The sequence below is a fragment of the Rhinoderma darwinii genome, chromosome 3, assembly GCF_050947455.1.
Source record: "Rhinoderma darwinii isolate aRhiDar2 chromosome 3, aRhiDar2.hap1, whole genome shotgun sequence".
Classification (NCBI taxonomy): domain Eukaryota; kingdom Metazoa; phylum Chordata; class Amphibia; order Anura; family Rhinodermatidae; genus Rhinoderma; species Rhinoderma darwinii.
The window spans coordinates 151,158,870-151,172,604 of NC_134689.1; the positions used below are offsets into that span (position 1 = coordinate 151,158,870).

The 13,735-nt window shown below is 42.8% G+C and overlaps 1 protein-coding gene across 3 annotated transcripts in view; it reads right to left on the bottom strand.

Annotated features, from left to right (window-relative positions):
• Nucleotides 1-13,735, bottom strand: part of XPOT (exportin for tRNA) — a 73,973-nt gene that overhangs the window by 48,660 nt on the left and 11,578 nt on the right. For all 3 annotated transcript variants that reach the window (XM_075856880.1, XM_075856881.1, XM_075856878.1), the window contains exons 8-13: nt 12,681-12,849; nt 11,548-11,784; nt 11,388-11,426; nt 11,065-11,127; nt 10,583-10,707; nt 6,914-7,058 (exon numbers count right to left, since the gene is read on the bottom strand). In XM_075856880.1, the coding sequence (XP_075712995.1) occupies nt 6,914-7,058; nt 10,583-10,707; nt 11,065-11,127; nt 11,388-11,426; nt 11,548-11,784; nt 12,681-12,849 (778 nt within the window). The remainder of the gene's footprint in view (nt 1-6,913; nt 7,059-10,582; nt 10,708-11,064; nt 11,128-11,387; nt 11,427-11,547; nt 11,785-12,680; nt 12,850-13,735) is intronic.

Consider the following 13,735-nt stretch of genomic DNA (forward strand, 5'->3'; position numbering starts at 1 on the left):
ATCTGCTGGAAGTGAGGGTGCCCGTATTATACCAGGAAAACACTTCGCACCTTTGCAGTTTGGGGAATTTTGCTGGGGAGTGTGGACCAAAAGGGGCATAAGGAAGGACATCAGTGCGACGCTGGCCTATGCACAAAGGATCAGCGTAACACTCATCTATGGATTATTTTATTATTTACCCATTATACCACCTGACTATGCCACTGATGTACTCTACCTAGCTTACATGTACCCACCCATTATAAACAGAAACACCAGCAATATTCAAACAAATCTACTACCAAGCAAAATCCACGCTCCAAAAGCCAAATGGCGCTTCCTCACTTCTGAGCCTTACTCTGTGCCCAAACAGCCGTTTATGACCACATATGGGGTATTGCCGTACGCGGGAGAAATTGCTTTACAAGTGTTGGGGTTCTGTTTTTCCTTTATTTGTTGAGAAAATGAACATCTTTGAGCTAAAACTACGTCTTATTGAAGAAAAAGGATTGTTTTTTTATTTCCACTGCCCAATTTTAATAAAATCTATGAAACACCTGTGGGGTCAAAATGCTCACTACACCCCTATATGAATTCTTCAATTGGTGTAGTTTCGTGAATGGAGTCACTTTTGGGAAGTTTCCACTGTACTGGTACCTTAGGGGCTTTGCAAAAGCGACATGGTGTCAAGAAACCAATCCAGCAAAATGCCGTTCCTTCCCTTCTGATCCTTGCCATGTGCCCAAACAGCAGTTTATGACCACATACGGGGTATTTCCGTACTCCGGAGTAGTTGCTTTACAAATCTTGGGGTTCTTTTTTTCCTTTATTTGTTGAAAAAATGACAAATTGTAATTTTATTGGAAAAAAATGATTTTTTTTTATCTTCACTGCCCAATTCTAATACAATCTATGAAACCCCTGTGGGGTCAAAAGGCTCACTACACCCCTAGATGGATTCTTCAAGGGGTGTAGTTTCCTAAATGGAGTCACTTTTTTGGCGTTTTTACTGTTTTGGTCCCTCAGGGGCTTTGCAAATGCGACATGGCCGCCGCAAACTATTCCTCCTAAATTTGAGCTCCAAAAGCCAAATAGCGCTCCTTCCCTTCTGAGCCCTGCCGTGTGTCCAAACAGCCGTTTATGACCACATGTGGGGTACTGTTTTACTCGAGAGAAATTGCTTTACAAATGTTGGTGCTTTTTCTCCTTTAGTCCTTGTGGAAATTAGAAAAAAATGAGCTAAACCTACATTATCTTTGAAAGAATGTCGATTTTAATTTTCACGGCCTACTTCCAATAATTTCTGCAAAAAACCTGCGGGGTCAAATTGCTCACTATACCCCTAGATAATTTCCTCAAGGGGTGTAGTTTCCAAAATGGGGTCACTTTTGGGGGATTTACACTGTTTTGGCAGCGCAAGAGCCTTTCAAACCTGCCATGGTGCCTAAAATATTTTCTAATAAAAAGGAGGCCCCAAAATCCTCTAGGTGCTCCTTTACTTCTGAGGCCGGTGCTTCAGTCTATAAGCACGCTAGGGCCACATATGGGATATTTCTAAAAACTGCAGAATCTGGGCAATAAATATTGAGTTGCATTTCTCTGGTAAAGTCTATGTTACAAAAAAAAATGGATTAAAAATGAATTTCTGCAAAAAAAATATATATACAATTTGTAAATTTCACCTCTACATTGCTTTAATCCCTGTGAAACGTCTAATGGGTTAAGAAACTTTCTAAATGAGGTTTTGAATACTTTGAGGGGTGAAGTTTTTAAAATGGGGGTGACTTATCGGGGATTTCTAATATATAAGGCCCTAAAAGTCACTTCACAACTGAACTGGCCCCTGTAAAAATAGCCTTTTGAAATTTTCTTTAAAATATGAGAAATTGCTGCTAAAGTTCTAAGCCTTGTAATGAACTAGAAAAGGATGTTCAAAAAACGATGCCAATCTAAAGTAGACATATGGGGGATGTTAATTAGCAACAATTTTGTGTAGTATTACTATCGGTCTTACAAGCAGATACATTTAAAATTTAGAAAAATGCTAATTTTTCGCTAAACTTTGGTGTTTTTCACAATTAAATACTGAATGTATCGAGCAAATTTTGCCAGTAACAAAGTCCAATGTGTCACGAGAAAACAATCTCAGAATCGCTTGAATCAGCATTCCAGAGTTATTATCACAAAGGGACACGTCAGATTTGAAAAATTGTCCATGTCCTTAAGGGGTTAAAGATAATTGCCCGGGATGGGAATATCCCTTTAAATTTGAGGTTCTTGAGTGCACATTTTAGTCAAATTGTGAAGGCCCATCTGCCACAACAAGGCAACCTTGTTTAGATGGGTGCTTGGGCCCCAGTGGCAAAGATGACACCTTTGCAAGGGTGCCGCCATTTCCATTAAAAAGGTTTTCAATGCATGACAAAAATGCATGGGTGACAAGTTATTAGTGTCATGTAGTTTCAATAAGGCACTCACAGGTTACGCCCTTCAGCTGCACATTTGCAAAGAGAATGTGCATGCAGCTCGTCTTCAGATTCCCAGACTTCAGCCTGTCCAAGCAGTGCGCATTGATTTTACTGTGTGTTCTGCTCCACCCTCCTGTCCTGCTACTCATAGGCCCTTTTCACACGGAGCTTTTTTGCAGGCAGAAAAAAAAAAAACTGCCTCCGAATTCCTTCAGGAATGTTGAAGCAGATTTTGAACGGCTTGAAAGTATTTTTCGCATTGTTTTTTGGCTGCGGCTATTGGAGAGAATGCGGAAGGGGCGGAAACTGCAGCAATAAAGGACAAAAATAAAACGCCTCTGCCTCCCATTGTAATCCATGGGGAGGGGGGGGGGGTGATTGCAGCAGCAATTCCGACATGGTTTCCACGTAAAAAAAAGTATCAGTCTTATATACTTCCCTACTTTCACAGAGGGTCATTACGCTGAATTTACAGTCAAAACCCGATTGAAGGAACTGATCCCCTCTGTCTAGGGAGGATTGGGGAGACGCTATGGCATCGCACCTTTTAGTTTCACAGCAGAATGACAATTGTGAAACAGAATGACAATTGTAAATGACTCAGTTGTTATATTACACCTACTAGACTATTATATATGGGCAGAGCCTCTGAAGCAAAATGTATCAGATGCAACCATGCTCGAGCGGATTTCGATCATATGATCTGACTGTGCCAGGCTATTGCAAACTTTTGGAGAGAGGTAACAAATCTACTCTTTGATATGGGTCTGACCGGCTCCATGTGAACCTGGTCTCTGTTTATTAGGTCTGTTACAACTGGACTCCTGATGCCATAATGAAGGAATTTTCCTCCGTGGGGCCCTGTTTTTAGCCAGAAAAGCTATCGCCATCCAATGGATGGGAGACCACTCAGTTCTTCCATACGAAAATTTAGTGTTCAAACACTGTGGTAGCCAACATAAGTTCATGTGTCTGGGGAGGGTGGTGCTAGTCTCCTCATGCCTCCTTTAGCGTGAGCGACTCTCGTGCTACCACAAGATATAATTCCTACCTGATATGTATCACACCTTGTTTAATTGGTGTGTATTATGTTTTCCTGATGTTTCCCGCCTGACCCATTGACATTTTATGTAGATATTACCCACCTGCATGCGGTGAAAAGATCTGTATTCTATTGCTCTTTTTATTTTTATGCACCTCATATCTTGTGCTCCGCATCAGTGGCAGTTGTGCTATGCTACTCTTGCGCAGGGAAGTTTTTTATATATATATATATATATATATATATATACGGTTTATTCTAAACGGTTTATGCATCTTCCGCAGTACTTTCTGAATGTACTGTCTGTTGTACTTTTCCAACAACAAACAGAATTTAAAATAAAATTTGTTGAAAAAAACTCAGTGTAAGGGTCAGTTCACACAGACAGGACAGCTTTGGAATGCTCAGTAGCCAGAAAACGTCCTGCAGTGTAATGTGTGACCCGAGTTAGGGGCCTCTTACCCGGCCAGACATGGACAGTGTTAAAGAGCGGCGATCGAGACTGCTCGTTCATCAGCTGATTGTATCGTTTATACAGCCGAAAATATTATTGGTCGGCAGTACATCTCCCTGTGTAAACCAGGGGGACGTGCTGCCGACATGATGGAAATGTATGAGGACGAGTAATCTGAATAACAAGCGCTCGCCCCTATACTTGCTCCTTGTGAAAAGAGCAAACGAGCTGTCTCGATCAGTGCTTATTTACACCGCCTACGTCGGGCCGTGTAAGAGGACCATTAGTCCCCTGAGGCATCATTCACTCACATAATTTTTCGGCCATTTTAGACTGCATAAAAAAATATTTGTGTCGCCACATTTCGTAAAATACAGCCAACACCCGCAGCATATGAAGCCAACTCCAAACATCAACCCCCGCACGTAATGGCACGTCAGGTTGCGTGAAGTGGTTATATCAAAAATAAAAATAAAAACCCTCAAAAGGTGTCCATAGCCTTTGAAAATTGCTAGCATTTTGAAATACAGCACTTTTTTTGAGTTTTTTTTATTTGGTGTCATTTTGTACGTATTTATTTTCTGGCGCTTTTGAAGTTCGTATAGAGAAGCCTATGGGAAAAACGCCTGTAAAAAACGCCACAGCCAGAGCATGCTGCTTTGGAAAAAACGCCACTGACCACAACATTGGCTGAAGTGCATTGGATATTTTACTATAGACTTTAATGTAACATCTGGCCGCACTTAAAACTACATGAAAAAGAGCAGCAAAAAACGCGATGTGTGAATCCAGCATAAAAGCGAAATATTCGCTTGGCCCATCTGTCGTAGGGAGACTTAGGGACAGCTGTTGCCCTGTCTGATGGTCACCAGGGGTTGGGTTCAAAACCTGCCCAAAAACCCAAAAGAAAAGAGGAGAGGTAACAGGGAGGCGCAAACAAGTAATTAAGAAAAATAAAAAAATGAAATACTTGTAATGGCTTCTATTGCTTATTATATAACTATATAGGAGGTTTTAAAATTAAGTGCGGTCACGAGACAATTCCTTTAGCAGTGACAATATGTTCAGGGCTAGTATTTTCATGGGGGGGGAGCTCTAGCAGGGCCGGTGTCAGCACCCGGGGAACCCGGTCTAGTGCCAGGCTCTGCCTGGGACTCCTCCTCTCCTCTAGACATCACTAAAATGTACAGTAATGTCAGGAGAGAAGGCGTCCCCTCTGCTCTGGGACTCCGTGCACAGTGAGGATAGATAGAGTCCCAGGCAGAGCGCTAGAACCTGCTCTGCTCCGGGACTCAGTCTCTGGGGAAGCCCCTGATATCACTGTCCGCATATGGACAGTGTTGTCAGGAGCAGAGCAGTGGCCCAGGCAGAGTGCCAGTAGCACTCTGCCCGGGAGTTTGGTTCTGGGGCTGCCCCTGACATCACTAGCCATATATGAACAGTGATGTCAGGAGCAGAGCAGGAGTCCCAGGCAGAGTGCTCTGCCCAGGACTATGGATCTGGGATTGCCCTTGACAACACTGTCCATATATGTCTCCTGAAGCAGAATCCCCATCCAGAGCGTCGGCAACGCTCTGGCTGGGGTTTCCACTCCTACAGTGAACCCCAAAAGGTGCTACCTGGGAGGAGGAGATGGGGAGGGGCTGGCTGTGTGGCACCACCTGGGATGGGGGGGCTGGCTGGCTGTGTGGCACCACATGGGATGGGGGGGCTGGCTGGCTGTGTGGCACCACATGGGATGGGGGGGCTGGCTGGCTGTGTGGCACCACATGGGATGGGGGGGCTGGCTGGCTGTGTGGCACCACCTGGGATGGGGGGGCTGGCTGGCTGTGTGGCACCACCTGGGATGGGGGGGCTGGCTGGCTGTGTGGCACCACCTGGGATGGGGGGGCTGGCTGGCTGTGTGGCACCACCTGGGATGGGGGGGCTGGCTGGCTGTGTGGCACCACCTGGGATGGGGGGGCTGGCTGGCTGTGTGGCACCACCTGGGATGGGGGGGCTGGCTGTGTGGCACCACCTGGGATGGGGGGGCTGGCTGTGTGGCACCACCTGGGATGGGGGGGCTGGCTGTGTGGCACCACCTGGGATGGGGGGGCTGGCTGTGTGGCACCACCTGGGATGGGGGGGCTGTGTGGCACCACCTGGGATGGGGGGGCTGTGTGGCACCACCTGGGATGGGGGGGCTGTGTGGCACCACCTGGGAGGGGGGGGCTGTGTGGCACCACCTGGGAGGGGGGCTGTGGCACTACCTACAGAGGGCACTAAATTTATGGGGTACAGACTGGCGGCCTAACTTCTTTTTAGGGGCATAAACAGGGCCTACATCTATATGGGGGCACACAGCCCCCCTCCTCCCATGCTATTTTACAGCCGTGAGTTCCCCCGCAAAGGGGCCTACTAAGTCTGTCTGCTAGTTGTTAAAAACTACGTTCAGCCATTCAGTTAGCTAGCTACTGTCAAGCAATAACGGTCTTCACAGACTTCTCCAAAAACATGCATGATTGGATTGGTTGAATGAATGTGAATGTTATTTGTGTGGGGTAATAAGAGGGAAGGAAAACACCTTAGGTATTGCTTATTTTGGGGGAAACAATAGAATAAGACAGGCCGAAATCCAATAGACATAAGCAGAAAAAAAAAATATGTGTATGGCAGACATTAGCCATAACTGTTACTGGTGATAAGCAATAGTGGCCACTATAAAAAGACCATAGAATCAACCATGGTTTTGAATTGTGAATGGAAAATTTTCCTAGTTCTGATACCACATTATGTAGATTTGCCTTTCAGGAGTTTGGGAACATATGGCCATGCGGATTGTCACCCCAACTCTTTTCAAGAAACTATTTACTGGTGATTTTTTTTTATAGGAAATGTTTTATTCAGTCACACCCATTATAATCTTATTGGCTGGTCTATGCCATTTTGTTACTGGGTAAATAAAAGATTATAAAATTCTAAAATCTTTACCGTTCTCATCATATCCTGTAGAGCACTTGCTTTGGCAACATCCCCACAAAAATGAGCTCCATGGGATGCTGGTATAGCTTCGCCCAACATGTACAGCAGCCGGATTGCAACTTCTACTTCCATGAAAGAAGCAGTCTGCCAGTTTCTTCCAGAAAGAGAAAATATGAAAAGCTAAATTACCAAATTTTTCTTTACAGCAAGCTCGACGACAATGGTTATGTTGCAACGTTTGTTTCATAAAATAAAATGTGGACATTAGACAACATAAAATGGAGTAAACATAAATATTTACACTCGACACTTCTGTAAAGTTTGTGTGGGACTTAATCGCTGCACAGTGTGATCTCGCGTGTGTGCTGCTGTGAGTCCCACACATACTTTACCGAAGTGTCAGGAGTGTGAATAGACATCCCGTCCTGGCTGGAGGCAAGGTCTATTCACTCAAGACACTTTAGTAAAGTTAAAGAGGCTGTCACCAGATTTTGCAACCCCTATCTGTTATTGCAGCAGATAGGCGCTGCAATGTAGATTACAGTAACGTTTTTATTTTTTAAAAAACGAGCATTTTTGGCCAAGTTATGACCATTTTTGTAGTTATGCAAATGAGGCTTGCAAAAGTCCAACTGGGCGTGTTGAAAAGTAAAAGTACAACTGGGCGTGTATTATGTGCGTACATCGGGGCGTGTTTACTACTTTTACTAGCTGGGCGTTCTGATGAGAAGTATCATCCACTTCTCTTCAGAACGCCCAGCTTCTGGCAGTGCAGATCTGTGACGTCACTCACAGGTCCTGCATCGTGTCGGCCACATCGGCACCAGAGGCTACAGTTGATTCTGCAGCAGCATCAGCATTTGCAAGTAAGTAGCTACATCGACTTACCTGCTAACGCCGATGCTGCTGCAGAATCAACTGTAGCCTCTGGTGCCGATGTGTCCTCGCTCGTCTGACACGATGCAGGACCTGTGAGTGACGCCACAGATCTGCACTGCCAGAAGCTGGGCGTTCTGAAGAGAAGTGGATGATACTTCTCATCAGGACGCCCAGCTAGTAAAAGTAGTAAAAACGCCCCGATGTACGCACATAATACACGCCCAGTTGTACTTTTACTTTTCAACACGCCCAGTTGTACTTTTGCAAGCCTCATTTGCATAAATACAAAAATGGTCATAACTTGGCCAAAAATGCTCGTTTTTTTAAAATAAAAACGTTACTGTAATCTACATTGCAGCGCCTATCTGCTGCAATAGGAGATAGGGGTTGCAAAATCTGGTGACAGAGCCTCTTTAATGTGGGTGCATGTGACAGCACAGCGTGATCTCACGATATCACGCTGTGCGGAGTACAAATGGACATGAATGGAGAGAAGTGTATGACGCTGATTGGTCAGCGTCATACACTCCTCTTTACAACTCCCACTTGGCCAAAAGTTAAAAAACGCCCAGTTGGGCATGACGAAACTAATCATTAATCTAAAATTGATCATAACTGCCTCAAAAATGTTAATTTTTCAAAATACAAAACACTGTTATCTACATTACAGCGCCCATCACATTATGTAGGAGATACGGCACTTATAATGTGGTGACAGAGACTCTTTAAAAAAAAAAAAAAGTTTACATTCAAGAGGCATTCTGGGCTCAGAAAGTATTTTTTGTATAATGAAAAAGTTATAACAACATTTCCCAAAATGGTTTCTGTATCAATGACTCACTGTTTTCATGATTTCTGTTTGCAGTCATTCAACAGGAACTTTCATGGTTTACTTCTGTAAAATCGGTCCCAGCCACGTGATGGACACAGAGGTGCTAGGCTCATTACAAGACAAAGCTCTCATAACTCTACCGGGAAGAGCCGTGCACTTGTGTGTCCATTACATGACCGGGAGAGATTTTTATCTGGGTTTTTGAGTGGTTAGCAATGTTGCCACGCAGCAGCAGCGTCCCGGTTTCAACTTCTGCATTGAGATTGTATGCCCTCCCCATCTTTGCGTGGGTTTCCTATGGGTAAACCTGTTCCGTCCCGCACACTTGAGAAACATACGGATGGAGTAATTGGCTTCTTATTAAATTGGTTCGAGTGTGCATTTGTAGCAGGATAGGAAAATTGGATAGGGAGTGATGGAAGTGATGACAATATCTGCACAGCACTGCAGAATACACTATATGCCAATAGTATGTGGACACCCTACCTGATTGAGTTCAGGTGTGTCAACCACACCCATTGAAAACAAGTGCATATCAAGAACACAGTCATGCAATCTCCATAGACAAACATTGGTAGTAGTATGGGTCACACCTTAAAGGGCAGGTGTCATGAAAATGTATTTTTTTTATACGTTATTGCTTTTAGTATGTTATTAAAATACATTTTATTTATTTGTGTTTTTGTGTTGCACTTTTTTCTCTCTTCTTTCTTTTACTTCCCTATGGGGGCTGCAATTTTTTTTTCATCTCTGTATGTGTCGATTAACGACACATACAGAGATGGAATACGGCACATACATCCCCATAGAGAATGCGAACGGGAGCCGTTCGCATTCACTATGGTGTACGCCGTCTGTGTGGGAACGGCGCATGCGCCGCTCCCACACAGTCCAAAAGGAAGGTCTTCGTCCGAGCGACATCCGGCGCCATTTTCTTGTGGACCGGAAGCCGCAGCTGGACAGTAAGATGACTACCTCTGGTCGCGACTTCCGGACAGGTGTTCTGAAGCAAGCACTAGGAGCGGAGGGAGCAGACGGAGCGTACGGACCGGAGGGAGCGGCGGCGGCAGAAGCAGGTAAGTTGTCTGTGTATGTTCGTGTTTTAGTGTGTGATTACCACTGTATGTAAGCCTAGTACACGGTGCATTCGCTCAAATAATGGCGGCACACAGTGTAGTAGGTTTGAACATTCAATCCCCTCCTTTCTCCTGGCACTAGCCAGGATAAAGGAGGGGGGATTCTGTGAGCTCACTAGAGCAAGTGTGTTTACACCAAATTTGCAGCATAAAGCAATGTGGTTGCTTTACCACATGCCAATGCTGCAATTTTGGGAATTGCTCCCTCTAGTGACCAGCACAGGGAAATGTTATAAATTAGAATCTAATTTATAATATTTCCTGAATTATAACAATGTCTAATCATTTATACACGGTTTAACAAAAAAAACAAAACACACATTCCCTTTAAGGGCTCAGCAACTTAGAATGGCACAGTTATAGTTTACCACCTGTGGCAAGTTATTTTGTGAAATTTCTGATTAACTAGACCCGCCCAAGTCAACTGTATATGCTATTATTGTGCGGTGGAAGCGTCTAGGAGTAACAGCGAGGCCACGCAAACTCAAAGATTGGGGTCACAGAGAGAATTTTGGGAAGAAAGGGGGGGGGGATAATGGTCTGGGCTAGGGTCCTTATTTCTAGTGAAGGGTAATGTTAAAGGTGTGTTCCAGTTGCAAAGGGCTTTTACAAGTAATCACTTGTTCACTGGATAGATGAGAACTGGTAAATCAGTGGGGGTCCAACCTCTGGTGTTTAACGTCATTATACAGAGAATAAACGTTTGATGAAACTGGGTATTCCCCGCCCCACAGATAGTTTGGCCACCGCACTAAGCTTTTTCTGTAAGTCCATAAAAATTGTGCAAAATCACTGTGCTCTATTTTCCTGAGTTAAACGTACTGTACTTACTGTAGTGTACCATTAAAAACTCTTCGGACAGAAGCCAACAATAACTCTGGTGATACTTGAGCAAGACGATCTAGTAACAGTTTCAGCTGCTTTCTGTATTCCACAAACATTGCTTCATCTTCACCCTAGTTTGAAAGAACAAAAAAGAAAAAAAGGAATGGTAATCCTGTAATTACAATGCAATTATGTAATATTTGTCTTAGATAGTCGGTCAAGATCTGTGCAGAAAGTCTTCCAGAGGAAGATAGCCTCTTGCTCTGTATCCAGAGAATACAAAGCTCACTGTATAACTTCCTTTTAATAGAACACACACACACACACACACACACACACACACACACACACACACACACAGAGATACTTTTCCACTTTCCTAGAGTTACCAGAGTAGTGGTCATCTCAACAAAAGCTTTGAATATTATCTATTTACAGATGTCCCCATTATACAAAACTTTTCAGGATGAACCTGTCAATAGACTTGCCTCATTTTCAAAATTATACTCGTCATCATAAGTTAGTTTCTTCATAACCGCCAGCATTATTGCCTACAACAAAAAAACAACATTAACTAATAAAGGCAACCAAAGAGGTCATACTTGCAAACAACTCAGTCCATATGGTGTCACTGTACCATCCTGCTCCCTCTTATCTGTACCAATATTTACCCATTTTCTATCTATGTTTTAATTCAAATTACCAAAATTTGCTGAGGAAAAAAAATATAGGAAAAAAGATAATGGAAAGTACTGCAGATTTTACAGTGAAGATTCTAGAAAACAGTAGTAAAAGTATGAGGATCACTTACCTCAACATTAGCCTTTTGTTGGTTGGAAAGTAATACCAACTGAAAATTGAAAAAAAAACGCAAATAAAAACAAACATTTCAATCTTGATTTAAGAAGCATGTTGAAGTATTACATAAGGAAAACAGTTTATCAAAGAAACATGGAAGGCACATGAAATACCTGTTTCAAAATGTTCAAATACTCATAACAGAATCCAATAATATTGGAAGAGATATCGTCATCTTCATGGATTAGTAACTGTAACATCAGAGGCACTTTGGATTCAATAGACTGCAGGGTGTCTTGGGCACTCTTCATATCTCCAGATTTCACCAACTTGGTCCAGCTAACAATCAGAGATTGGCCCATTCCGTTGACAAGCTTTGAGAATCTAGCCAGAAAATCCACATCTTCCTCCTAATGTAACATAATGTACCTGTTACTTACTGAAGACACGTCTAATAATATCCATTCTTTTCTCCATTCCAAAAAAATAGAAATGGACTAATATTTTATGTTAATGTGCACAGTGTAAAGAATCTCCACTTGACCATGCTATAAATACTTAAAGGGCCAGCTCACACACAGCGTAAATTTCCACAACGGATTTCATTGCAGAAAATCCGCAGCGTATTACAGTAGCAGTAGAGTGGATGAGATTTGAGCAAATCTCAACCACATGCTGCGTAAAAAAATAAATAAAAAAAATCAGCAGAGAAACAGGTCATAAATTGACCTGTTGTACGTTTTTTTTAATCCACAGCATGTCAATTTATGCTGCAGAATAGCTGCTCTTTTGTTGTGGGTTTTCCCCATTGAATTCAATGGGGAGATAAAATCCGCAACAAATAGCAGATATTGCGATTTGTACACCACAGAGAAGTGATTCCACAAAAGAAATAAAAATATATAAATAAAAAAATAGGATGAAAAAAAAAAAAATCCACAAAAAAAACCAACACATTTACTTAACACCCGGGCGTGGTTAGAGGGACGCGTTGCTCTGTTCTCCGTCCATCCAATGTGACTGCTGCAGCCAATCTCAGTCACATGGTCTGCAGCGGCATTCCAGGACGCCGGGGCTGCACCGAAAACAGAGTGATGCGTTGCTATGACAATGCCCAGGTGGTAAGTGATGTTTTTATTCCCAGCACCGATTCCGCAGCAGATATTCCACCTGAACATTTGCAACACAATTTGATTTGCTTTTTCGGCTGGAAATCCCTGCGGGTTCTAAGACTGATACGCTGCCCACTTTTACGCAGCGTATCCACCCTGTGTGACCAAAGTAAAAGTATCCGGACGTCACAAACCTGATTAATGCTGAAGAATCCAGCAGACTGTAACACTTGACACAAAGATTCCACCAATTTGGTCTTATCTACTGGATCCATTCCCTTATTTACAATTTCATACAAGCAATCACATGCTTCCTCCCGAAGAACTTCAACTAACATGTGACCTAGCAGCATATTAATGAATCTGAAAGAAAAGCATAGTAAGTATTTAAGGCAGCTTTCTAAGAGTTAAATGGCGCACAAAATAAAAGGACCAACATGTCTCAGCATCCCAGAAAACGTAGTCTCTGCAGGAGAATGTATTACATTTGAAAGCAGATCTGTTTCGACTATTAAAAGGGCAGCATATTATAATTACAGGTCCAATGTACTATTAGACCAAACGGTACAAAAAAAAATTTAATTAAAAAAAAACAAACTGTATAGCTCGGTTAATAGAAGCGAAGATTGAATTCGTGTTGACGGCAGCAGTGTATCTGCCCGTATACACCATCATCGGCGATGGGACTGGGAGAAGTGCTCTTCTAATAAAGTCTTCTAACTAATATTATATAGACCTTCATTTTTCTTAACTTTTTTTTTTTTTTTTACATTTCTTATGGTTTATTATTGAATTATTCAAGTGATTTAAACAAAAACAAAAAAGTTCAAATGGCGAAAGTACAATCAAGGATGTTGAAGGCAATCAAGTGAACAATAACTGGAGGGAGGGGGGGGGGGGGAAGGTTGGGAAGGGAAAACAAGGATGAACACCAAGCATACATAGATGAAAATAACCAAATAGGGAAGACGACATTGGATATCCCCCCCGGGAAGAGGGCAAATTCCCAAGAGTAGAACTCTCAACAAGGGAACATTGTTGTCCACACGTGCCACTGGGTGTCAAATCAGATCATACTTAACTTTTTAATTGACTTTTCAGAATAGCAGTCATGATATCTGTACAGAAAGTCTTTCAGAGGAAGAAGCGGCATTTGCTCTGTATCCAGTGATCCACTATTAGAGCTCACTGTATCACTATTAAAACTAATAGGATACTTTGCAGAACAAGTCCCATACTAAATACAGGG